Raw genomic sequence first — 27,921 nt, forward strand, 5'->3', positions numbered from 1 at the left:
TGGGTGGGGTAATATTAACATTTAACTGGCTTTGGATCTTAGTTATAAATTTGTGAGTAAAAAGTAGATGATTTCAAGTTTTGTGCTGGAAACTATCTCCTTAGCTTATAGGATTTTGGATGTGAAGAGGACTGAGTGATTATGATTAGTTCAGCTTGGTTAATGATGACCCTGACCTTTGCACTCAGAGCTAATCACTCCTTTTCTGTACTACTTCTCCACCTCATGTACACTTCTGCCATTGCACCAGACTGTGAGTTGTTTGAGGGCAAGTCCTGTGGCTCACCCTTCTTTGCATCCCCAATATCTGACCTAGTGCAGGGTCTATAGTAGGCACTTGGTAAATGTTTGTTGAAATGAAATGTGGTTTCTTCTTCTAGGAGGGCTTCCTTATGAATTGACTGAAGGGGACATCATCTGTGTGTTTTCACAGTAAGTTCCCTTTCATTTCTTGCCTCCTGGGTTGACAGAGTAGTTTGCTTCCATAATGCATTTTGTGGCATCACAACAGCCATTTATTTGAATTCTAGGCTGAAGGTATCCATGCATGGGGTGGACTAGGGTCTGGAACAGTCCCAGAACATTTGATTCTAGGACTTACCCATGAAGATCTCAGAAGTTGGATAATTTGGCGGGCTGTCATGGGGATTGTGGTCAGTTTCTATTGCTTTTCATAGAGGCTTGTTTAGCCTGGGCCTACGCAGAAACAGACTGGAACTCCCAGGAAGGTGCCATTTTGGACCCATCTCCTTGGGATCCTGTAAATTTGGGGCAAGGCATGGGGCCCTTCCTACACCTGTGTGGCATTGTTGGGCTTAGGGGCAAAACACAGAGGAATTGAGAAGAGTAGAATGTTAGATGGTGGTTTGCTTTCTTTATTTCTAGATGAGGGTAAGTTTAGTGAGCTGATCTCTTTACCCAGAGGCTAGCTGATGAGGAACAAGAATGAATAGGAGAGCATTAAGAGACAATAACAATCCAAATGAAAATATTAGCACATTTAAGGGACATTAAAAATTGCTAACAAAACATGCTATAATAACTTAAAGAGCTTTACCTTTTAAAAGAAGTTGAAGGTAGTTTGAAGGAAGACAGTTTATGGAAGGATTGATACTGCTGAGTGATGGAAAGAAGGCCAAAAGGAACATCATTATAAGAAGTTGCAAAACTCGCACAAAATGTAGAGATGCTAGGGATGGATGGCTCTGACTTGTCTAGTATTTCTTTTGTGCAAAGATCTAAGAGAACTGCAAAATGAGCACTATGAAAATGGAGCACATGACTGAACTGGACCAAAGCAAGAACAGGTTTGGGGAACAGTGAACGGATATCATTTGAGTGATGTATTCCTGTTCAATTACTGTGTTACTGTGTTTTACATTCAGCTGTGTTTCTTGGTTTCACAAGATACTAACCTACAAGGAAAAAAATAAGTATGAACCAACCTGCCTTCCACATCATTCTAATATCACTCCCCTACTTAGCAATTACATGTGACCTGATATGCGTTACAGAAATTAAGCTGTAGCACAAGAGTATTAATATTCCTCTAAGAATCTGGACTTTAAATATAGTTAACCTGCCTCCATTTTACGTATCTCCTTCTATGGTTTATAGCCCCCTTCCAGCACCAGGTAATTGTTTTGGTAGGCTGTTCTTACACTTGTGACTTTGTCCTAAAAAGGTGCTTGAATTCATACCATTTAGGGCAGCTTTATTTAAGTAGTGCAAGGAAAACATGACTAATCCAAACTGAAAGCCTAGACCTGAACCTTTTCAGTATCACTTTTATAAATTTCTATATATCGGCTATTAGTAGAGCAAAGCAGATTAAGGAGGGCTTTTCAAGCTGAGTGCACTTGCTTGCTTTTTGTTTTTGATTGATTTTTTTAAGATTATGTGTCTTTAGCAGTTTGGATTGTAATAAGGTAAAATTATATTGTCTTTTTCATGGTGGTTTTGGCATGCCAAATTTGGAAATATTGATGATGGAAATTAAGTTGGGTCTCTAGGATCTTCAGTCTTGACCTCCTTCTTGAGTGCTATAATCCACACCGAAGAAACAGATTGACTTAGACTTGCTACAAGTTTTATGTACTTTTATATATAATATATGTACATACTTGTTATATGGAAAGAGAGATCAAAGCTAATTTATTGATATTCATGGGCAAAAGCACTAAGGCTAGACCATGAAGAATGAATAATGTGAGAAGGTACAAAAGGTAAGTGAGGTGATAGTGAAATATAAGGATTATATTTATTGGCAAAAGCAAAGCACAAGTTACCTTGAGTCACTACTGGAAAGCAAATACCTAAAATTACATCAAAGCACATATAGGACAGAATAAAATGAAAAAGAATACCAAAGCTTACTATTACTATTTCTGAAAAGTTTTCATTATAAATTTTGTTGTCGTTTTATTTTGTTTCTATGCCTGAGATAGAATTCCCAACAACACTGAGTCTCAGGGTCACATAGCAGAGCCTGCAATGAAGGCCTCATGGATTCTAATTCAGTGTTTCTTACAGTAATCAATAATAAAGTAACTGCTTTACTCACAGGACAAAAATTTGAGTCTATATCTACAGATCATCAGTGCATATCCATGGATTAGTCATTGTTTCTTTTTGTAGGTAAACTTTTTGCAAAGATCAGAAGGAATTGATAACCAAATAAATACTCAAAGGCAACTTAAAATTGTTCATATTTCAATACCAATGGGAGTACTAGAAGAGGTAAATAGAATATTGTGGTAGATAGAGTAATGGCTCCCCAGAGATGTCCATATCCTAATCTCTGGAATCCGAATATGTTACTGATGTGGCAAAAGGGACTTTACAGATATGATACAGTTAAGTACCTTGAGATGAGGGGATTACCCTGGATTATCCAGGTAGGCCCAGTGTAACTTGTTTAGTTAATGACAGAGCCAGGCTTGCCATGCTATATTGCCATTAACTTGTTGCCCAAAGGAAATGCCCAATAGAGTGAAGAGGGAAAGACTGTTATAGATATTTAAGGTTATTTCGATTAGAGTACTTGTGACTCTTCAGATTCCTGGTTAGGATGATTGCAAAGAAGGAAGGACAGATTCAGTACTCTTCTGCCTCTGGTGCACTTATTTCATTTCTTCAGGATTAGAAGATTTTTGTTTTGTTACAGTTATTACTATTTTGTTATTTTAAGCTTTGTTAAATAAAATAACCGTCTGAATTGGATGTTGCCAGGAGGAATCCCTTTCCAAGAAAGGATTTTCCAGAAGACAGAAACAATTGCCCAAATAAACTTTAACAAATTAAAAAAAATTCCTCAGGTTATCTTTGAAAGATTCTATAACAGTTTTTGGCACACTACAGCCAAAATTTTGTAAATAAAGTTTTGTGGCTGCTTTCAAGCAACAATGGCAGAGTTGTGTAGTTGCAACAAAGAGTGTATGGCCTCAAAAGCCAAAAATATTTACTGTCTTGCCTTTATAGATATTTTGCAGACCTCTGTCTTCTAATGTCAACAAATGAAATTTTTAAAGCTTTTATATCCATATTACCTATTTGTCATCTCGAAAGGTTGCACAATTCCCTCTTCCACCAGTAGAGGGAGATAATCCATTCCCCAAGCTTCAGATGTTCTCATAATGACCCATTTGGTGATATGATTCCTAAATTCTTTTGAACTTTACACCTGAGAGTTATTTACAAACAAAGAAAAAAACCTTAGATTTGAATTCAGAAGAAATGTCTGTTGTCAGAGTTTTTTTTCAAGAATATGTGTAAACAGTTTCCAAGTCATTACCCTGTGATAATAACTCATGTAATGAGATTTTTCATGCATGTGGCATGGTATAAAATGAAGAATGGTTTGCATTTTAACATATGCACCAGAAACTAAAGTAAAAATCACATACATGGCATCATAATGCAGTGGGTTAAAAAATTCTCAGCTGAGAGTTTTTTGAAAAAAAAAAAAAAAACCCAGCTAACTCAAATTTAAAACAGCTATTTGTAGAGGACATTCATCATTGTTTTTGACTTTCCAGCATCCGAACTCTTTATTTCCTGGGAATTCCCTACTTTATGGGTCTTAGTGGGAGATAGAACTGAATGTATCAGGTACTTTTTCCCCTGATCTTTCTTGCAATAGCAGTCTAGGTTCTGCTATTACTACCCATACTTTTAATTAGGGGCTAGTTAGGCAAAATAGCATAACTAGCAGAAAAATAGGTTGAAGCAAAGGGAAGTTCCATAAAAGAGCCATGCCACCAATGTTAGTTGTAACGTTCAGGCTTTAGTGGGCAGTACCAGCAGTGTTGATGTGCAAGCTGCAATCTGTATTATTTGGCAATAGTCAGCAGGGTTCTGATTGACATAGCTTTGCTGTGTGTTTGGGACATGCTACTAGACTACATAATCTCTGAATCTTGTCCTCTAGCCTGCCTAACAACTATGTGAGCTACTCTATTCCTTAGTAAGAATCCTGACTCTTAACAGGTTTTGGTTTTCACAGAAGAAACATAGTGCATATTTATTCATTATCTAAATGTGAAATTCGGGTGGGTGTTAGCAGTGAGCTACAGTGATCTTCAAACTTTTTTGCACATGTAGCTCCTAAACTTTTGAAAAGCTATATACCCCTTTCTAAAATTTACTTTAAAATTCTGAGTGTTTTTATTGCAAGCTTATTAATCACTGTAATGGTATAAAATAAATGATATTTGGTGCCTTGTAAAAAAAAAAAAGAATGACTAGGAGAACCTTATATTCTTCATTCTGCTATGAGATAGTAGCAGCATCAACTGATGGGAGAGGGTTTGTGCAGCTCTCGCTGGTAGTGTCAGTGGGTAGAGAGGCCAGAGCTAAAGGGAGTGGTTAGACAGTCCATAGTGCCAGAGGGTCTTTGCAGCTTACAAGAGCAGAGGCCTACTACTTGTGGATTGTGTAGCCCTGTGGGCCTAAGGGCTGTTGAGGGGTAGTTGGACAGCATGGCAAAAGACCTTGGCAAAGGGGGCTGGGCAAGCAAACGTAGGCAGCATACCCTGGCGGAGGAATTGCCATGGCAGGATAGTTGGGCCTTTCCATAGGCCAAAGGCCATGGCAGAGAGGTTGAGCAACTTATGGAACAGCAGGCTCTGGTCAGTGGTTTGGTGGCATAGAGGGTAGAAGGCCATGGAAAAGGATTGGGCAGTACATATGAGATAAAGGCCATGTCAGAGGGCCTGGGCAGCCCACTTAGGCAGAGGGCTAACTGGTAAAGGGGTCCATGGAATAAAACAGATTAAGAAACACTGATGTAGGAGTTGTTTTGTTTTTTTTTTGTCTTGCTTGGATTGAGTGGTGATCAGGCAGCCTTTGTGTTTTTCTTATTCTGTATTCTGGTTATGCACATTGTTCTCCATGAAGATTGCCTTTGCTACTGATAACTGACAATGGCTTTTAAATTAATATTTTGTTTTCTGGTAATGAAGGTAGTGTATAGTCATTATAGAACATTTGGCAAAAAGAAAAAATATAAAGAAGAAAATAGAGTGTACATTTACTACCGAAGGAAAAACTGTTAGCATTTTGGTGTATTTCTTTATTTTTTTAATATTGAGCATTATTTCCAACTTTTAAAAAATGTTTTTTAATTCTTAATTAAAAAAATTTTTTTGGGGTACTGGGGGCCAGGGAATGAAACCAGGGCCTCATATGTGGGAAGCTGGCGCTGGACCTCTGAGCCATATTGGCTTCCCTGAGTTCCCTCATTTGTTTTGCTTGTTTGTTTTTGTTTTTTCAAGAGGCCCTGGGAACCAAACCTGGAACCTCCCATGTGGGAGGTAGGAGCTCAATCGCTTGAGCCATATCTGCTCCCCCAACTTTTTGCTATTATAAATTATACCATAATGTACATTGCAGCATATAAATTTTTGTATGCATCCTGATGATTTCCTTAGATTACTGGATCAATATGTTAACATTTTAAAGATTTTTATGAACATTGCCAAATTGTTCTCTGAAAAGGTTGTACTAATTTCTGTTCTCACTAGTATTCACATTTTTCTGAACCCTAATCAACAGTGGTTATTTTAAAAAAATTGACTTTTACTTGACTTTTATTTCATCACTAGTGAGGTTGAACATCTTTTCATAGATATACAAGCCATTTATATTTCTTTTTCTTTGTATATTTATTTATTGTCTTTGCCTATTTTTTTATATTGGTGTAGTCCTTGATTTCTTACTGATTTTATAAGAGCCCTTCATGTATTAAGGATGTTAACACTTTGTCATGTTTTGTATACGATGGACTCATTTAAAAAAATTATAATACATTGCCATCGTTATTTTTTTTTAAGATTTATTTATTTATTTCTCTCCCCTTCCTCTCCGCCCCAGTTGTCTGTTCTCTATGTCTATTTGCTGCGTGTTCTTCTTTGTCCATTTCTGTTGTTGTCAGTGGCACAGGAATCTGTGTTTCTTTTTGTTGCATCAGCTCTCTGTGTGTGCGGCACCATTCCTGGGCAGACTGCACTTTCTTTGGCTCTGGGCAGCTCTCCTTCAGGGTGCACTCCTTGCACATGGGGCTCCCCTATGCGGGGACACCCCTGTGTGGCACGGCACTCTTTGTGCGCATCTGCACTGCATGTGGGCCAGCTCCACACGGGTCAAGGAGGCCCTTGGGTTTGAACCGTGGACCTCCAATGTGGTAGACGGATGCCCTATCCACTGGGCTGAGTCCGCTTCCCGGTTATTCATTCTTGATGCTCAGATTGTCTCAATTTGAAGGTCACCAGGCACCTCTTCAAGCCCAGCCCCCGTATTCTTTTTTTTTAACTTTTTATTTTGAAATAATTTCAAGTTTTGAACAGTAAAGTTGTAAAACAGTATAAAGAATATCTGTATAACCTTATCCCAGATCCCCTAGATGCTAGCATTTTACCATATTTGCTTTGTCATCATTTCTCCCTATAATTTTTTTAAAGGTTTATTTTATTTCTCTCCCCTTCCCCACCATTGTCTGTTCTGTGTCCTTTTGCTGTGTGTTCTGCGTCTGCTTGCATTATCAGGTGGCACCAGGAAACTGCATCTCTTTTTGTTGGGTCATCTTACTGTATTAGCTCTCTGTGTATGCAGTACCACTCTTGGGCAGGCTGTGCTTTTTCCCATGGGGTGGTTCTCCTTGCGGGGCGCACTCCTTGCCTGTGGGGCACCCCTCCACGGAGGCTTCCCCGCATGGCACAGCACTCCTTGAGTGTGGTAGCATTGTGCATGGGCCAGCTTCTCACATGGGTCAGGAGGCCCTGGGTATTGAACAGACGCTCTATCAGGTGAGCCACGCCTGCTTCCCCCTGTAATTTTTTATGAACAATTTGACGGTCATTTGCAGACTTGATGCCCATTTAGCCCTAAATTCTTCATTGTGTACCCCCAACCCCTAAAAAGGACATCCTCTTCTCAAACCTTAGTACAGTGATTAATTCAGGAAATCAACACTGACATAGTATCAATATATATTATATTATTATATAGACAGTTCCACTTCACCAGTTCTCCTGATAATGTCCTTTATAGCAAAAGGGAAAGGAATTTGCTTCCTGGTTATTTATCTGTGATATAAATTGTAAATATTCTCTCCTAGGTGGTTGTTTTTATTTTGCCTTTGCTTGTGATTTTATTTTGCTATGAAAAATGATTTTATTTTATTTTTAGGTATTCATTCATATATAGCAAATTTGCCTTTTTTGGGTTGTGTACAATTCAGTGAATTTTAATACATGTATAGGTTTGTGTAACTACCCCCACAGTAAGTATGAAGAATAGTTTCATCACTTTAAAAACCTTTATAGTCAGTCCCTCCAGTATTTTATTATTTTATTTTTATGTGGTCAAATGTATCAGCCTTTTCTTTTATTGCTTCTGGATTCTCAGTCATAGTTAGAAAGCATTTCTCCCCACCCATCCACCTATGTTCTTTCTGTTGGTGTGTCTGCCTGTTCATGTTCCACTACTACACTGGTTTAATCATAGAACATTTTCAGTATGTTTAATATCTAGTAGGGTTACTTCCTCTCATTGTTTATTTTTAAGATTTTCCCAGTTATTCTTACATGTTTATATATCCACAAGAACTTTAGAATCAACTTACCCTGCTCCAGGAAAAAAATGAAACTTACACTTCTTTGGTATTCATTAAACCTATGTATTGACTTGGTTTTGAGACCTTTATGGTTTTTGTTATCTTTATGATTTTGTATCATTCTATCCGAGAATTTTTTCAATCTACATCTTTTCTGGAGTTTTAAATTTTTTTTCTTTATATAGGATTTGTGCATTGCTTGCTGTTCGTTTACTTCTAAGTATTTTGTCTTTTTTGTTGCTTTATGAATGGTGCTTTTCTTCCATTATATCTTCTGATTATTGTTTTCATAAGAAGGTGATGGATTTTTATTAACTTTATATCCTGCAACCTTACTCAATTGTTTTTATTGTTGGCTTTTATCATTATCATTGATTCTCTTGGGTTTTCCATATAAATTATCGTATATAATCTGAAAATACAATAGTTTTACTTCTTTTTCATTTCTTATATCTGTATGGTTTAGTTGCATCTGCTAATACCTCTAAGTAGTTTCTGACATTAGTAGAATTGCCTCTAGTATTTCCTATTAAGTAAGATGCTGAGTTATATATATGTGATTATGTTATAATGTATCCATCAATTCCTATTTTATTTTAATGACTTTTATTTTCTAATTTATAAGGCTTTAACATGTATGGGACTTATCTTTGTATAAGGAGTAAGGTAGTATTTTTTTCTATTTAATAATTTCCACTTGCGTCTTTATTTCCTCCCATCTGATTTCCTCAGGTTTGTTTTCTTCATTTACATTATTTCTTTTTTAACAATAAAGTTCTTTAAGGTTACCAGTTTTCCTGAGTGTGGTTTTAACCACATCCTGTAAGTTTTGATATTTATTTATTCCCCACCACTACGCCAGCTGCGCTTGATGTCTGCTGTGTCCATTCACTGCGTGTTCTTCTGTGTCTGTGTGTCTCCTCTTCTTGTCTTCTCTTTTTAGGAGGCACCAGGAACCGATCCTGGGACCTCCTCCATGGGAGAGAGGCACTCAGTTGCTTAAGCCCACCTCAGCTCCCTGGTCTGCTGCATCTCTCTGTCTCTTTTCTGTGTCTCCCTTCTTTGTGTCATCTTGCTGCGCCAGCTCTCCACAGCGTGGGCCATCTGCTCTCTGCGATGCAGGCCAGCTTGAATTCACCAGGAGGCCCTGGGAATTGAAACCAGGGCCTTCTGTATAGTAGACAGGAAAATTTTGATATTTGGTCTTCTCATTTCTGTTTAAATAGCCTGCTGTTGAAATTTTTTTTCTTTATTTTGTTTCACCTTCTCTTTCATCCAATTGTTTATTAGCAAGGAGAGAAGGTTTCAAGTTCTGGTTAGTAGGGTATTTTTTGTTTAAAATATTATTTCCAGTTTTATTGTGATTGGAGAACAGGGTCAACTATATTTTTTATAGTTATTGAGAGGGTGGGGCAAGATGGTGGTTGAGTGAGTGCACCTGATAGTCTCTCCTGCAAAGAAGTGGCTGGGCAGCATTGGAAATTCTTGGGGACCAGGCTCTTTTAGGATTTTGCAGGGCAGGAGGTGTCTGGACATTGATTTGGTCAGAAGGTAACAGAGAAAATTCGTATATAAGATAAAATTGAGGCTCTCTTACATGGAGGGGGGGGCTGTGCACGGGACGCTCCCTCCTGGGGTGGGTGGAGTGGCACTGGCACCGCGGCAGCGATTCCTGGAGGCTCTGCGGTACTGGGGAATTCGTAAGCCCTGAGTGGGCTATTGGGGGGCTAACAGGGCAGGAGGCCTTCGCAGACCGATTTGGGGAGACAGACGGGAGTTTTTTTGTGAGGTGGGGAATTTTTGATTTCTGACACGAATAATAGGGCTTCTGGCTAGAGCCCCGCCCCCAAGGCCGGGTGCCCATTTGCAGCGGCCTTAAATCGCTTGCAATAAAGAGACGTCACCAGGAGGCTGTTTCAGGGGCTGACAGGGTGGGAGATGTCTGGAAGCCGATTAGGGGAATCTTTTGCGAGGCGTGGGAATTTCGGGTTCGGACACTGATATCGGCTTCCGGCTGGAGCCCCGCCCCCTGGGCCTGGCTGCTGATCTGCAGCATCATTAAATTGGCTGCAGTGTAGAGGCGCCCCCAGCTGGCTGTTTAAGGTGCTTGCAGGGTGGGAGGTGTCCTGAAGTCGAATTGGTGATACAGCCACAGAAGAGACCCTAATGAAAGGGTGAATTGCGGGTTTCTGACACATAGGTCAGAGTTTGCGGATGTGACCTCCCCCATAGGGCTGGCACCCTGCTGCGGGGATCCCTGAAGGCTGTGTTGTACTGCGGTGCTCCCAGTCTCCCTGTTAACCAGATTTGAGGTTGCCAGGTCTGTGTCCCCTAAAACCTGGTGGCCCACACCCCAGACTCTCACACCTCTTGAGTCTGCAATATCACAGACTTTCCATCCCTGAATCCACCACGCCCTGAGGTCCATCTGAGGTCCTTGAATGTTCTAGCCCTCAACGTTTGCGTTTTTTCTTTTTTGTTTTTTTATTTATTTTATTTTTTATTTTTTATTATTTATTGTCCTGATTGCTAACATTGCATTATGTCCTAGTCTTTTCTCCCATTGTATCCCCCAAGGTCTTTTTTTTTCAGTTATTTAGGGGTTTTTTGTTGTTGCTGTTGTTGTTGTTCTATATCTTTTTTTCTTTTCCTTACTTGTTCCCCTCCCTTTACCCACCCCCGTTTTTCTTTCTTTCTTTCTTCTCTTTTTTTCTTTCTCTCTTGTCCCTCATTTTCTTCTTATTTTATTTTATTTTAATTATACAATAGGTGCTGCAGGGAACCCCTCACAGTTGCTGGGTTTCCTCATCCTCTCTTGCCTCATTTCTGTGTGAATTGATTTTGGCTACCTACACTATCCTCTTTCCCCCACATCTTGATATCCTCCATCATCTACTGTCTCTCCTATATTCCACTTCCCTTTCTTTGATCCCCAAATTGTCTTACTCTTAATTTCTAATACCTTTGTTTTGTTTTCTGTCTTTTATCCACTCTTGAAACTATTGCCTTTCTTTTCTCTTTCCCTCTCTCATGAACACACTAACTTTTTAATTCATACCATATTCCTCCCATATTCAGTCGACTACCTCATTATAGGTACTCCACTTACTGCTATAACTCTACACAACTTACATGAATCTAATATCCATCCTCCCAGTTCTCATATTGTTACTCTGTTAACATTTATTACCAATACTACTTTACACATTTTCCTTTCTTACACAGTTGCCTTTCCCTGGCCCTAATACTTTCCTTCAAAGTGAACTCAGCCAGCAATAAGAAATTAGAATAAGAAGAACAAAGTGACAAAGAGAAGATATAACACTTATGCAAAAACAACAGCTAATTAATCCCCAAGACTAGACAAAGAAGCTAAGGAACTGATTAAACCCTTCAAGATAAAATGATGACCAGACAGCAACAAAAATCTACAAACCAAACCAGTAATCAGGAAAACATGGCTGAATCCAGTGAATAAACTAAAAACCAGGAAGGGGAGCAGAACTGTGCACAAGTAATTGAAGATCTCAGAACATATATCACAGACAAATTTAATGAAGTAAAGGAAGAGGTTAACAATATGAAGACAACACTTGGAGCGGAAATTGCAGACATACGCAAAAAGATAACATATGGGAATGAACACTATGATTCAAGAAATCAAAAATACACTCGCAGCAAATAACAGCAGATTAAAAGAGGCAGAGCAGAGAATTAGCAATGTGGAAGACAGTACATCGGAAATCAAACAGATAGTAGAATTGATCGATGAAAAGATAGAAAAAATCCAGCTAGGACTTAGGGACCTGAATGACAATGCAAAATGCACAAACATATGTATTATAAGCATCCCAGAAGGAGAAGAGAAGGGAAAGGGATCAGAAGAGTGTTGCAGGAAATAATGGCTGAAAATTTCCCAAATGTACTGGAAGAGACAGATGTACATATCCAAGAAGCACAACGCACCCCAAACATCATAAACCCCAACAGGCCCACCCCAAGACATATACTTGTCAAATTATCCAGCGCTCAAGACAAAGAGAAAATTCTAAAAGCAGCAAGAGAAAAGAAAACCATCACTTACAAGGGTAGCTCCATAAGATTAAGTGCTGATTTCTCATCTGAAACTATGGAGGCAAGAAGGCAGTGGTATGATATAGTCAAGGTAGTAAAAGAAAAAAATTTCCAAGAATACTCTATCCAGCTAAACTAGCATTCAGACATGATGGAGAGTTCAAAATATTCACAGATAAACAGAAATTGAAAGAGTATGCCAACAAGAAACCTCCCCTTCAAGAAATTCTAAAGGGAGTTCTATAGGAAGAAAGGAAAAAACAGGATAGGCAGTGTTGGAGGAGAGTGTAAGAGCAACAAAAAAGACAAAAAGAGAAGGGATAAAAACCAACCAAACAAAATATGACAAACATAAGTCCAAGCAAAATATGGCTAATATAGTTATTGAGGTTTACTTTGAGACCTAGTCTACAGACACTGATAATACATGTTTCATGAATTCTTGGGAAGTTGTTATCTCTTTGTGGAATTCAGCATCCATATATCTACTAGTCTGAGCTTATAAATAGTTATTAAATTACTGATTATTTGTGTATATGATTATATAGTAATTGTTCCATTTAATTTTTCTGACCTTATTTTTGTCAGCCTTGTGTTAAAAATTAATGTGTGAAAATTTTTCATAACTTTCTCTCGTAGTTTCTTTTTATTTCTAATAGCTTTTTTAATTAACGTTTTTGTTTTGTTAATTGATACATAACGTTTCATGATTTATACCTCTGTTTTGGAATATGTATTTTTACTATTTTCAATGTAAAATAATCCTATTAGTTTTATTTAATGCTTTTTTGGCCTTTAATTCATCTTCTGTCTTAAGAATGCCACACAATTTTTCCTTTGGGCTTTCTTGCTATATTCTTGTTTAACTTTTATTTTATTATTTTTTTTAACTTTTATTTTCAACCTTTCTATGTCATCCTGTTCTAGAAATGTTTCCTGTGCAGACCATAGTGTGTGAATTTTGTTTTATTTTTTTTCAGTCTGAAAGTTTTTGTATTTTAAATCAATATTTTTTTTTTTAATTTTTTTATTTTTTATTGACTTTGTAATAATATTACTTTAAAAATATATATGTGAGGTCCCATTCAACCCCACCCCTCCACCCCCCCTCTCCCCCCCCCAACAACACTCGTTCCCATCATCATGACACATCCATTGGATTTGGTAAGTACATCTTTGGGCACCTCTGCACCTCATATACATTGGTTCACATCATGGCCCATACTCTCCTCTATTCCATCAAGTGGGCCCTGTGAGGATTTACAATGTCCGGTGATTACCTCTGAAGCACCATCCAGGGCAGCTCCATGTCCCAAAGATGCCTCCACCTCTCATCTCTTCCTGCCTTTCCCCATACCCTTTGTCCATTATGTCCACTTTTCCCAATCCAATGCCACCTCTTCTATGTGGACATTGGATTGGTTGTGTCCATTGCACCTCTATGTCAAGAGGAGGCTCAGATTCCACCTGGATGCTGGATGCAATCCTCCCATTTAAATCAATATTGACGTACCTTTTTTAAAAAAATTAATTCACAGATATGGAGAGATTGTTAACATTAATCTTGTGAGGGACAAGAAGACTGGGAAATCCAAAGGATTTTGTTTCCTTTGCTATGAAGACCAGAGGAGCACAATTCTAGCTGTTGACAATTTTAATGGGATCAAGGTAAGCATGCTGATTAAGCAGGATTTGGTTGAACTTTTTCTGCATGTAGTGTTTAGATTTCATTTTCCACCTGGACCTTACAGGGCTCAAGGACAGTACAGGTTAATTGGGTTTGTTGAGGAGTTTGCAGAGGTGTGGGGACTCACTGGCCAGGAAGTGATTCCAGGAAATAATTCCATTGGCTCATGGCCCTGCCAGGACTTGTTCCTTTCCCCCATCTGTTAGTAAGCCCTCTCCTCAGGAGCATTGGGGCCATTCCCCCCTACCTCTGTGTCTTATCATAACCCCCTACCCCTGACTCTCATCTCTAGTGCTTTGGATAATGAAGAAACTAGCAAGTCTTGCCCTTCCATGTTGTCTTGTGTCAGAGGATTGCCATGGCTTCATGATCTGGGTCATAGCAGTGTATGTCTGTCATATATCTCCATTAGCCCAGCATACTGGACCCTGGAAATTCCCTCGTTAAAATCTTATGACAAATTCTACAAAAGTTACTCATTCTTAAATTTTCTCTGCTCTCTTTCTTCATACCATACTCTTTTAATGAGGCATGAAGCAGAGAGAAAGGGGATGGGGCAAGTCATGTTTATCTATGTTCCACATAGTCCCTGCACCCATTTAGGACAAACATTGCAGTTGAATGAGCATTGTCATAGGGTGGGTGGGGGTGGTGATGACTCTTGATTTGGAGAGCTTGTCACTGATTAGACTAGTATAGAAAAATTGGAGACTGTAGGACAGGATGGGATAAAGTCCCAAGCTTGGTTTTTTTTCTTTTTCATGAATGTTCATAGTAGCTTTATTTATAACAGTCCAAAACAACTCCAATATCTGCCAGCAGGAGAACTGACAAACAAATCTTGGTACATGTATACAATAGAATACTACTGAGTAACGACAACAACAAAAAAGAATGAGGGGAGCAGATGTAGCTCAGTGGTTGAGTGCCTGCTTCCCATGTTCAGTCATCCCCGGCACCTCCTGTGTATCATATTGGTAGGTGGACTGGGTGTAGCTCAGTGGTTGAGCTTGTTTTAAGCTAGATTTTTAAGGGAGCCAGCAGTAAAAGGGAGTCACCATAAAAGGAAGGTGTTTAAACATGCTTTCAAATGGGGAATAGGACAAATGATAGAAGCTGCTTAGACTTAGAGGTAAGAATAAAAATCTTGTCTTGTATTGGAAAAATGGATAAAAGCCAAACTTTTCAGATTTCTGATGACTTTGCCTATAGAGTTAGGTCTGTATCTGCTTGAAAAGAGAATGTTTTTGTGTTAAGTGCAGGCTTCCTTTTTTGTTGTTTTTCACCCGGAGAGTTGTGATACATGGCAAAAATAGCAATATGAGCCAATTGTCTTAGTGATGAGCATAGAGCAAAATTTGAAGGCTTAATGAAAAAGAAAACTATCTTTTCTAGATTCTTTCTGCCCTCCCATCTCTTCGGCCAACTTTGTCCTATCCTAATTGCTGTGCCAGACATCTGAGAAAGCAGCTGTAGCATTGAGCTGGATTTTTAGAATTCCTTCATGCAGCTGGTCTTTGCCAGGAGATATTTCACTGTAAATTAACGTTACAGTTTGAGGGTGAATCATTTATTGTGCATCTAACTTCTTACAATATTCCCTGGTACTGCACTTAGGAGTAGTCCTTTCCAGCCCTTTTCACTTCATGGCCCATGCAAAATGTGATGACATTTATATGGCATGCTGGCAAAGACGGAAGAGGCTGTTGGCACAACTGCCTCAGAGGGTCCAGTTGTCCTGGGCCCCACCTCAATTCCCTGAGGGCTGAGCGTATTAATACCTAGGTTATAAGTACTGTGACCCATTAAGTCTGCTTTTGAGATTTCCCCAGAAATACAACTAGTTGGAAGATAATGTGGTTCAAACGACATGGTTCTCTGCAGCTGGTTTCAAATAGTTAAATATGAAGGCTGTCTTTGCTGAAACATTGCCTGTCTTGCTTAGATCAAAGGAAGAACTATCCGAGTGGATCATGTGTCTAACTATCGCGCTCCTAAGGACTCAGAAGATGTGGATAATGTGACCAAAGAGCTCCAGGACAAGGGCTGTGGGGCTTGCACCCCCGTACCAAGCTCATCTGAGGGATCAGAAGTTGAAAAACCCATGAAAAAGCACAAAAAAGGTAAGTTGGTGAGACCCTGGAGAAGATTCTGGATAGTCTTAGTATCTGCTCTTCCTAGTATTCACTGATCATTGATAATCATCTCTTAAGTGTGAAGGGGGAAGGTATGGGAAATCTTTTTTTTTTTTAGGTTTATTTTTTATTTATTTCTCTCCACCCAATCCCCCCAGTTGTCTGCTCTCTGTGTTTGTCTGCTGTGTGTTCTTCTGTGACCGCTTCCATCCTTATCAGTGGCACCGGGAATCTGTGTTTCTTTTTGTTGCATCATCTTGTTGTGTCAGCTCTCTGTGTTTCTTTTTGTTGCATCATCTTGTTGTGTCAGCTCTCTGTGTGTGTGGTGCCATTCTTGGGCAGGCTGCGCTTTCTTTCGCGCTGGGCAGCTCTCCTTACGGGGTGCACTCCTTGCGTGTGAGGCTCCCCTACGTGGGAGACACCCCTGCGTGGCACGGCATTCCTTGCGCGTGTCAGCACTGCACATGGGCCAGCTCCACACGGGTCAAGGAGGCCCGGGGTTTGAACTGTGGACCTCCCCTGTGGTAGACGGACACCCTAACCACTGGGCCAAGTCTGCTTCCCTGGGAAATCTTATTCACCTGGGAGAGGGGAGGAATCATTTGGAGGCCACAATATATGTCCTAGACTAGCCTAGCCAGAGACGAACCTGTAGTCCAGCCAAGTCAGGTTTATTGACTTTGTTGCACTGATGAAAACTGCACAGCAAAGGAATTGTGCATGTCTTACTAAACAAAGGTAGGGTGGTGTTTAGGTGAAATATCAATGAAGCAGAGTTTTAATAGGCTCAAAGCAAAGCAGGACTGTATGAAACGGAATCAACATCATGTCTGGGCTGCAAAGCAGACCCAGGGTCCTAATTCTTTGGAAGCTACAAAGTTAATATAAATATATAATTCTTTGTTCAGAAAACCCTTTTTATCTTTAGCTCTACCTGCAATGTCACTGCTTCTCTATGTCAAAGTGACTTAGATCATCTAGGCAAGAGCAGGGATGTTTTATTCTTATTGACATACTTTCAAGCAGCAAATTTTCTGATTGTCCATGCTTTGGTTTCTCAGGGAGGAAGAAAGCAATAGTCTTTCAAAGATCGGGGCTCATTGAGACACTTGACAGCTATAGCATGTCTAGGAGAAATATTGTTTCTTGCTAACTTTGCAACTGGCTTCATCTGTGTCCATTATCTAAGCCTGATGTCCTGCAGGGCAGATTTTTACTTTCTCAATCTGAGCTAATTCTTACTTTTTCAAATATAGAAGCAACATAACCTAGTCTTTTTTATTGGAGAAAGAGAAGATGTTCAAGTCACCTACTTCTCAAACTTTTGAAAGGGAAACATAAAAGTTAGATTCTGAGGACTGTAAATAACTACTTTTGTCACAAACTGTTTGATATCCAGAGTCACTTATTGCTGGAAATATTGATTTGATTAACCACAGTCCATAGCTTATTAAAGCTTGAGAAAGTTCTGTTCTGAAAAGCATAATCAAAGTCATATATAGGGAGTAGGATGAAATGATATTCTGGGCTAATAATACCCTGGTGATCAAATCAGATTGAGAGCTGAATCTCAGCTGTTGGTAGAAGTTCTTCAGTTCTTTACCCTGCGAATATGGGCGTTTCTTTATGCAGCTACTTAACGTATCAAGGGTGGCAGACACCCACCTTAACTTTGCTGAGGCACTTTTCTGGAAGTGTTGACCATGTCTGCTTCATGCTGCTGCCAAGGATGTTTCTTTTGTACATTCTCCATCTCACAGCATGTCAACAGTTTTGAACTAGAAAACCTGTATTTGAAGAGAGGAGCTTATTTTTTAGGGAGTTTTTTCCCCCCTTCTCACTGATGGCTTCCTTTTTCCTTCCAGACAAAAAGGAAAAGAAGAAAAAAAAGAAAGACAAAGAGAAGACTGACAGGGTGGTACAGGCAGAACAGCCTTCTTCCTCCTCACCACCCAGAAGCAAGTCATTGAAGAAAAAGGATGACCATAGCTCTAAAAAACACAGCAGCAGGAACTCAGAGAGGGGTCAGAAGTCAGAGTCTAGAGAGGGGTGGAGGCACTGTTCTAGTTCCTCCGAGGTCAGAACTACCTCTCGTGATGGAGCCGAGTGCCTAGAGAGGGAGCCGAGGAGGGAGAAACCCAAGCATGAACACAAGACCTCAAGCAGGAGGGAGGAAAGGGTGGAAAAGAACAGGGATAGGGAAAGAGGTCGAAGCTCAGACACACATTCTAGCCGGCACAATGGTCGTTCAGAAGGGCGCAGTCATAGAAGTAGAAGTAGGAGCCGTCATAGAAGTAGAAGTAGGAGTCGTGAGAAATCCCATAGGTACAAAAGGGCCCGGCGCTCCCGAGATCGGGAGCCCTCTACTACTAGTGACCGAAGGCACTACTGAAGCTGCTGTCTGCTCAGCTGCTCAGTACATTTGGAAATGAACCACAATTTTAAATGCTTTCAAATTCAGTTATGCTTTTACTGTTTCTTCATATAAAGTCTCTGGGGCTGAAGTTTTTTAGCCCCTTTATTTTTAGCACAGTCCATTGTCCCTGGCAATATATTTGTGCTTACCAGACTAATTTATGATAAGAGTGCCAAGAAAGGGGAAAGGCCAGCCAATTCTAGTCTTTGTGCTAGATGTTTTGAATCTAGCATTGTAGATCTTTCCGATTAGCAGGTAGAACAGTAGAGTAGAGGAGTGTGGCTTGCTAGGCTAGGACAGCTTGGTGCCAGTATTAAGATCAGCCAGCTCCCTGCCCCCACCCCTGCCTCCTTTTACTTGAATTTTTACATATCGTTTTTCTTTCTTTTTTCGGGTTTAATATGTTTCTCCATCTTGTTTTCCCCTTGTGATGTATTTATTTATTTTTTTATGAAGTTGATATTCTCATAATATAAAATTAAATCATTTTGAAGTGAACAGTTCTGTGGAATTTAGTACATTCAGTACATTCACAGTGTTGTACAACCACCACCTCTGTCTGATTCCAAAACATTCTCATTACCCCAAAAGAAAACGCCATACCTATTAAACAGTCACTTTCCATTCATTCTTCTTTCTCGCCCTTGACCTGCATTCTGTCTCTCTGGATTTGCCTAGGGATATTTCATAGAAGTGGAATCATACAGTAAGTGTGACTTTTATGTCTGGTTTCTTTCACTTACAATATTTTTGGGGTTCTTCTACTTCATTCCTTTTTACAGCTGAATAATATTCCATTGGAGGTATATATCATAATTTGTTTATCCATTCTTTTGCTGATGGTCATTTAGGTGGTTTCTGCCTTTTGGCTAGCCAGGACCCTTTTTTTGTGTTTCGTGTGTACCAGGTACCCTCTGGACTTAGTCCCCTTTTCAGGTAGCTGTTCTTGATGGGATGGGAATACTTGGTCAGCCCTGTTGCATATCTCCACCTTTATATCCGTTTTCCATATTTTTTTCTCGATGCTCATGAGAATTACTGTGACTTTGCCATTCACTGTGCTTAAAGAGCTTGTACATGGCTTCTCAGAGGCTATTATCATCACACACATACCCCACCCCTGCCTGCAATACACAGCTCAGGAAACTGAGGTGCAGAGAAATTAACCAACTTCTTTTTTTTTTTTTAATTTTTTTTTTTAAAGATTTATTTATTTAATTCCCCCCCCCCCCTCCCCTGGTTGTCTGTTCTTGGTGTCTATTTGCTGCGTCTTGTTTCTTTGTCTGCTTCTGTTGTCGTCAGCGGCATGGGAAGTGTGGGTGGCGCCATTCCTGGGCAGGCTGCTCTTTCTTTTCACGCTGGGCGGCTTTTCCTCACGGGCGCACTCCTTGCGCGTGGGGCTCCCCTACGCGGGGGACACCCTTGCGTGGCACGGCACTCCTTGCGCGCATCAGCACTGCGCATGGCCAGCTCCACACGGGTCAAGGAGGCCCGAGGTTTGAACCGCGGACCTCCCATGTGGTAGACGGACGCCCTAACCACTGGGCCAAAGTCCGTTTCCCTTAACCAACTTCTTAAGTCCCCATGGCTAGTAAGCCAGAATTGGGATTCTAGCACTCATGGTCTTAGTCACTATCTCTTGTTCCTAAACCATCTCCCTAACCTTCTCTCCCAGAATTCATTTTCCTCATCTAATTAGCTCCTGCCTTCTGTCAGAGTCGTTGCAGGGCTGACCTCTGTGGAAGACAGGGAAGGAAGGAAGAAGAGTGGGTAAGAAAAATCATGGACTACAGTTCTAAGGCAGTTCTAAGAAAGTTTTAGCAAGGTCCATGGTGAGTCCTTGAGGCAAAGGCACTTATCAAGAGTCCTTACTGTTAGCCTCCATCTCAGTTTCTGTGGCCTTTCTGCTCATGTGCCCATCCTGTCAGTTATGTGGCAGCCAATAATGAAGGCCATGTCACCTGGCTGAGTCATTTTGTCCACTGGGTTCTTGAGTACCTCTTCCATGTGGGTGCTTTCTGATGGGTGTTAACATGTGATACAAAAACCTCCAGGGAAGCATACTTGGCGCCATGGATAGGGTGTCCGCCTGTCACGTGGGAGGTCTGCGGTTTAAACCCTGGGCCTCCTTGACCCGTGTGGAGCTGGCCCATGTGCAGTGCTGACACGTGCAAGGAGTGCTGTGCCACACAGGGGTGTCCCCTGTGTAGGGGAGCCCCACGCGCAAGGAGTGTGCCCCGTAAGGAGAGCTGCCCAGCGCGAAAGAAAGTGCAGCCTGCCCAAGAATGGTGCCACATACACACATGGAGAGCTGACGCAACAAGATGACTTGACAAAAAAGAAACAGATTCCTGGTGCCACTGATGAGGATAGAAGCGGTCACAGAAGAGCACGCAGCGAATGGACACAGAGCAGACAACTGGGGGGGCAGAGGGGAGAGAAAGAAATAAAAAATCTTTAAAAAAAAAAAACTTTACACTTTGCCTACTCCCATATGTCCATTCACATGCCTTTACACCATATGTCTGATCTTCCAGGCCTTTTCCTTCCAGACTCCTAACTAGCCAGTTCCTTGGTCACTGCCCAGGAGTCTGTATAGATTCTATAAATTGTCTCACTTCAGACCAATTCTCCACCAAATGGGTAGTCAAGTACACCACTGCAGCTTCATCCATTAGGAAGTTTTTCCCTCTGTACCCCTGAATGTGGCTGTAATACAGATACCATTCACCTTAAGCTTGTGCCCACATATTGAACTAACCTATCTGTAAACCAAGCTCAGGGTTTTTCCTCCTTCAACTGGTTATAGAGGAAACCCCATGAGGCTGTATGTGCAGCGATATAATAGGGTCTACCTTTCCTGTACCATATAGTTTTTTTTTTTTAAAGATTTTATTTATTTAATTCCCCCCCCCCCCCCCTTGTCTGTTCTTGGTGTCTGTTCGCTGCGTCTTGTTTCTTTGTCCACTTCTGTTGTCGTCAGTGGCACGGGAAGTGTGGGCGGCGCCATTCCTGGGCAGGCTGCACCCCCTTTTCACGCTGGGCGGCTCTCCTCATGGGCGCACTCCTTGCGCGTGGGGCTCCCCCACGCGGGGGTCACCTTTGCGTGGCACGGCACTCCTTGCGCGCATCAGCGCTGCGCATGGCCAGCTCCACACAGGTCAAGGAGGCCCGGGGTTTGAACCACGGACCTCCCATATGGTAGACGGACGCCCTAACCACTGGGCCAAAGTCCGTTTCCCCCATATAGTTCTTGAATAATGGCATTTATCTCTTCTGGAATATAATATTGCTTTGGATTTATGTATCCATCAGGGCTTTACCAGAGGAACAGACCCAGTAGGAGATTAGATAGATAGATTTATTGTGAGAAACTGATTTAATGTGATTATGGGATCTGGTTAGGCAAGTGAGAAGCCTGTAGGGCAGGCCTGCAGACTGGAAACTAGGGCAGGAGTTAAGGCTGTAGTGCACAGGTGGAATTTCTTCCTCAAGGGAACCTCAGTTTTGCTCTTAAGGTCTTCAACTGATTGGATGAGTCCCACCCACATTACTGAGAGCATTCTCCTTTACTTAAAGTCAACTGGTTGTAGATGTCTGTCACATTTACAAAATACCTTAAAAGTGACATCTAAATTAGTGTTTGAATAACAGTGCTGTAGCCTAGCCAAATTGACACATAAAACTAACCACAATTCACTATCTTGTCTATGGAGAAGGGGGGTCAGTTTCAGAGGTTTCCACTTGGTCTCCCTCACTATGATAGCTCTTACCCTACAGAACAAGGACCCATGTAGGGGGTTACTCCAACTACCAGGTATCTCAATTCCAGTTATATGCTTAGGGACTGGGAAAATGACCCCTGGGTAGGTCTGCAGAGCTAGCAGGCCTACTGTGGGTCCTATTTTAGTGAGGGCTTCAGTTATTAATTTATCTCTATAAACTTCCAGGGTAACAGGAGGGCATGCATGGTGATGCTTCAGAGCTCCAGGAATCAATGTCAACTCTGATCTTGAGTTCAGTATTCTTGAAATGTCTGGGTACTCTCCTTTCCCCAGTGTACATACACCAAAGTGAATGGCTATAGGCCCCTTAGGGAAGTACTGGGGGAATCATCGCATACTTGCTATAATGTTGCATAATCCTTCCTCCTAGGGACCCAGCCACCTCTTCCAGATCTGAAAATGAGTTGAAGTCTGGGAACTGAGTGAGGAATTGTGACTCTTTATTGGGGTGCTCTATTAACCAACTCCACAACTTCCCCCCTTGGGCCGCCTTGGTTGCCCTTTGCACCCTGTGGTTTGTTATGGTAATAACAGTTCCTGGCTAAGTGCCATTACCTGGTCTCTTACTCTGGGGCACCATCATGCCCATGGGTATTAATGAACGAAGCTCTGTAATAGTCTCTCTTACCATCAGCCCTGGCCTGCATGGAGGTCAACTCTGAACTTTTTGGTGAAGCTGTTGCCCTTCTCACCAGTGCTTTCCTGATGGCCTTAGTACACAGTGTGTCCTCTGGGCCCTCCTGTGCAAACTGATCCTCTGGTAGGATGTTTACTCACATAATATGTCCACTCCACTATTTTCCAGGATGGTACAGGCATTTTTACTTTGCTCAGTGGATTAGTTTCTCAGTAGCTAAAACGAATACTATACAATAGGTTGGCTTAAAAATGTGAGCTTATTGGCTCACAATTTTGAGTCTAGAAGTCTAAAGTTGAGGCAATGCTTTCTCCCTGATAACTGTCCTTCTGGGGCTGCTGGTGATACTGGGTCCATGGCTTTTCGGTCACATGGCATTGTACATGACAATGTCTTTTTCTTTTTCCTCTGGGTTCTGTTGACTTCTAGCTTCTTCCTGTGGCTTTCTCTCTCTTTCGGACTTTCACTCTGCTTATAAAGGACTCCAGTAATCCGGATTAAAGCCCAACCTGAATCAGTTGGGTCACACCTTAACTGAAGTAACATCTTCAAGAGAATCTATAATTGGGTCCAAGACCAAGAATGTGTCCAAACTGGAGTACACAATTCGATCCACCACACTCAGCATTAGCCATCACTTTCTCCAGGCCTCTTCTCCCCACCCCTTTTGGTTCTTGCCAGGTGGTTAAATCCTGTGTCCTGAGAAAGTGCTCCTAAGTCTATGAATTCTTGCTTTTCTCATTTTATATTCCAGTCCTCTTGATATCACACTCTGAAAATTCAAACTGTAACATACTCCCTTTGCTTCTGCCAGTACATATCAGCTAATTCTTGCAGTTCTTTGGTGTGTAATCTCTTCTATTTTATTAGGTCTGGCACTTCCCTAGTCATGGTGTGCTGGGGTTTAACCCTAGTTAACAGCTCAGTAACCAGGTGAGGCAGTGGGGGCAACTCCTTAGGGGGTACCCATTGCCTTATGGAAGAGTGGTCTCTGCAGCGTCTTCCAGCCAAGGGCAAGTGCTAGCTGTTACTAAGGGAGAGTGGGCCATCTCTGCAAACTAATGATTGCTTGGGGTGACTGAAGAGCAGGGTTTCTTAACATGGGGTCCATGGGCTTGAATTGAAATTCAAAAAAACATTCTTCTTGTGGGGAAGTGTTGGTGTGGGCATGATGTATTTATTAAATAATATATAGAATAGTATGGACTTGGTAAAGGGTCTGTGGTTTTCACCTCACTGGCAAAGGGGTCTATGGAACAACAACAACAAAAAAGGTCAGGAACCCCTGCTGTAGACCCTTAGTCCTCCCGTATTTTTGTAGGCCTTATTCCTCCCATATTTTTCAGAAGTCTGAATTAGCCCACCAACAAGGACCTTCTCTTGTGTTTTCCCAGGTCACCTCTGGAAAAATCTTTAGCAGTTGGATTTCCACCCTATGCCTGGGACTGTCCATGCCCCATATATCCTTCAGGATGGTGTCTATTTTGCCCACTGGGCAGTAAGTGAGGCAGTCCCAGAACCCCACCATACCATAGCCTATTCTCTGGGGGCCACTTGCACAAGTTTAGGTTCTCTGAGAAGCAGAGGCCAAGCCAAGGGAAAATGCCTGTGAGGAAAATTGGGGAAGGAGCAGAGGTATCTGGGTGAGCTGGCAGACTTGATGCAGGTCTGACCTCTGTGGGAAAGAGAGGCAAGGAAAGAAGGGTGGGTAGAATAAATCTTAGGCTGCAGTGCAGTTCTAAGACTGTTTTGGGAAGACAAAGAGGATGTGTATTGGGAGAGGCAGTCCACTATGGGCTCTGAGTGTCCTGCACCTTATTGGTGAGTATCTTATACTGCAAGACTTATCCAGCTCCTGATATTGAGCCATTTCTGTAGCTAGCCACACAGGCAATCAAGTAAGGCAAGGTGCCCACAGATGACTATAGCGTAGCTGCTTGCTTCCCAGGAGAGGGGACTGATATGTTTGCTTACTGTTCAAAAAGTGCTGAGCCCTTGGGCTCAGGTTCCTCAGCTGTGGGGCAACCCACTGCAGGTGAGCGTCCATCTGAGCCCAGCGCAATACCATGAGGCACTTGGGTACAGGGGAACAGGTGGAACTGTAGAGCTACTCCTGCTGTTGGCTGGGCTGTGAGGAATAAACGAACTGTTTTGTTCTAACTCATTAAAACCCACTGTCTGCTTTTAACACCTACCAATAGTGGCAGACTTACTCCTTGCCATCCTCTGTGAGGGTGGCATTCTTCTTGACAGCATGCCTGAGCCAAAGTCGCTTATTAGGGGAGTCCTGTGTCTCCCAGGAATGGTCTGCCGTAGAATCTCTGCCACACTCAAGCATTGTCTGAGGGCAGCCCTGGAAATTCTGGCCTTGTTGGAAAGGCAGTGGTGGATTTCAGCAGTGCTGGTGGATTTCAGAGCTCAGCAGCTGGGGCCATCAGTCGATTACACCCCCTGCAGCTAGAGATCTGAGAGATGTATCTACACCCTGCACTTAGCCTGTTCTCCTGGCCACTGGTTTTAGTTAATCTTCAGGAACAGTGAGTTTCTGCTCGTTCCTTTCATGGGGAGTGAAAGGGAGGTTCACTGCACAGAAGACAGCTGGAATTCATCAGTGGACAAGTTCCCAGTGACCTCAAAGCTAAACAGCCACACTGAAATGAAATGCTCAGTAAGAATGCTTTTAGGGAAGCGGCTGTGGCTCAACTGATAAAGCATCTGCCTACCATATAGGAGGTCCAGGGTTTGAACCCAGGGCCTCCTGGCCCGTGTGGTGAGCTGGCCCACATGCCATGCAGTGCTGTGCGCAAGGAGTGCCATGCTCCACATGCAAGGAGTGCTCCCCACAAGGAGAGCCACCCCACGTGAAAAAATGCAGCCTGCCTAGGAGTGGCACCGCACACATGGAGAGCTGATGCAGCAAAAAGAGACACAGATTCCTGGTGCCACTGAGAATGCAAGTGGACACAGAAGAACACACAGCGGTGGACACAAGAGAGCAGACAATGGGGGTGGGTGGGGGGAATGGAAGAGAAATAAATAAAAATAAATCTTTAAAAAAAAGAGGGAAGCAGATTTGGCTCAATGGATAGAGCATCCACCTACCACATGGGAAGTCCAAGGTTCAAATCCAGGGCCTCCTGACCCTTGTGGTGAAGCTGGCCCATGTGCAGCGCTGATGCATGCAAGGAGTGCCCTGCCATATAGGGGTGTCCCCTGCATAGGGGAACCCTATGTGCAAGAAGTGTGCCCCGTAAGGAGAGCCACCCCATGCGAAAAAAGTGCAGCTTACCCAGGAGTGGGGCTGCACACATGGAGAACTGACACAGCAAGATGATGCAACAAAAAAAAGACACAGATTCCCGGTGCTGCTGACAAGAATACAAGTGGACACAGAAGAACACACAGCGAATAGACCCAGAGAACAGACAACTGGGGGGAGGGGGGGAAGGGGAGAGAAATAAAAAAATAAATCTTTAAAAAAAAGAATGCTTTTAGTACATGGCATATCAATATTTATTTGATATGGCCTAATTAACACCCATCTCTCTGTCTTTCTGTCCTTTTTTGCTTCCTTTAGTCTATGGGGCATGTACCTTATAAGTACCTTTCTGGGCAGTTTATGGACTCACTGAATCCTAATGGGAAATGAATCCTTATCTGGTACAGGACAGCCCTACTGTAAACATATTTTGAAACTCTTTTTGAAAGGAATAATCTGGTCATTATCTAAATGGTATTCAAGTGAATTATAAAGTCCTCCTTACTGTGCTGTTATGACCAAGGACTAAAGTCCTGGTATCTTTTATCTGAAAATGTAAACTTAAAGGATTTAATTTTGAGTGTGATTATTTGTACTATGAAGGACTTAACCTGGAATTCCTCTACTAAGTAAGCATTTCACGATTTCCACAAGGGTTACTGGGAATTGTATCATAAAATCAGTAATCATGAAAGCAGGTCATATTTTTCAGTAGCAAATAATCAACAATTACATTTGTGATAAGCATTTGCTATTCTACAAATTAAGTGTGAACAATAGTATGTTACCAAAGATACATTGGTCCCAAGATGAATCATTTTAAAAACTGAATTATGTGCCATGTACTATAATGGGACAAAACTGTATGACACATGTCAATGTTATTCTAATGTGTACATGTCACACAAATGTATAGCTGTGTACATTGTACATTGAATCTAACACTGATCTATCCGCTATAATGAATATCAGTTAAAAATTTGGTTACATTTTACCAGCTTAGAATTCAGAAGAGTATTTTGGGGCTTACTGAAGATGATTTTGACTCTTTAAAGAAGCAGTTCAAAGACAAAGCAATTTGAACCAATGCTTTTTTTCCATGCCTCAGAAGAAGCAGCGCCATTTGATGCCATTTTATTCACTTAACCTAAAATTAGGATTAGGATTTGCTTAAGAAGTGATGTTGGTGCTGTTGTGGAAGCAGAGAGATTCAATGAACGTGTATTGAAGGCCAGGACTCAGGAATATTCTTTTTTTTTTTTTTTAAAGATTTATTTTTATTTATTTAATTCCCCTCCCCCAGTTGTGTTGTCTGTTTTCTGTGTCTTTTTGCTGCGTCTTGTTTCTTTGTCCGCTTCTGTTGTCGTCAGTGGCACGGGAAGTGTGGGCGGCGCCATTCCTCGGCAGGCTGCTCCCTCCTTCGCGCTGGGCGGCTCTCCTTATGGGTGCACTCCTTGCGTGTGGGGCTCCCCTACGCGGGGGACACTGCTGTGTGGCACGGCACTCCTTGCGCGCATCAGCACTGCACATGGGCCAGCTCCACACGGGTCAAGGAGGCCCCAGGCTTGAACCGCGTACCTCCCATGTGGTAGATGGACGCCCTAACCACTGGGCCAAAGTCCATTTCTCCAGGAATATTCTTGAGAAGGAAAAATTTATCACAACCGGCCATGCCCAGGGACTCCTGTCCAAAAAGCCAAGCCCCGAGTATAGGCTTTAGGTTATTTTTAAAAATTAATTAATTATTTTTAATATTACATTAAAAAATATGGGAAACGGACTTTGGCCCAGTGGTTAGGGCGTCCGTCTACCACA

At 41.7% G+C, this 27,921-nt stretch overlaps 1 protein-coding gene across 1 annotated transcript in view; it reads left to right on the forward strand.

The window, feature by feature from the left end:
* The window catches only part of RBMX2 (RNA binding motif protein X-linked 2), a 19,646-nt gene extending 1,141 nt beyond the window's left edge, over positions 1 to 18,505 (forward strand). Inside the window, exons 3-6 of the mRNA XM_058291132.2 lie at positions 334 to 432; positions 13,726 to 13,855; positions 15,820 to 15,997; positions 17,875 to 18,505. Coding sequence (XP_058147115.1) covers positions 362 to 432; positions 13,726 to 13,855; positions 15,820 to 15,997; positions 17,875 to 18,401 — 906 coding nt within the window. The 5' untranslated portion in view covers positions 334 to 361 and the 3' untranslated portion in view covers positions 18,402 to 18,505. The remainder of the gene's footprint in view (positions 1 to 333; positions 433 to 13,725; positions 13,856 to 15,819; positions 15,998 to 17,874) is intronic.
* Positions 18,506 to 27,921: the final 9,416 nt, after the last annotated feature.

Source organism: Dasypus novemcinctus, chromosome X, assembly GCF_030445035.2.
Source record: "Dasypus novemcinctus isolate mDasNov1 chromosome X, mDasNov1.1.hap2, whole genome shotgun sequence".
Classification (NCBI taxonomy): Eukaryota; Metazoa; Chordata; class Mammalia; order Cingulata; family Dasypodidae; genus Dasypus; species Dasypus novemcinctus.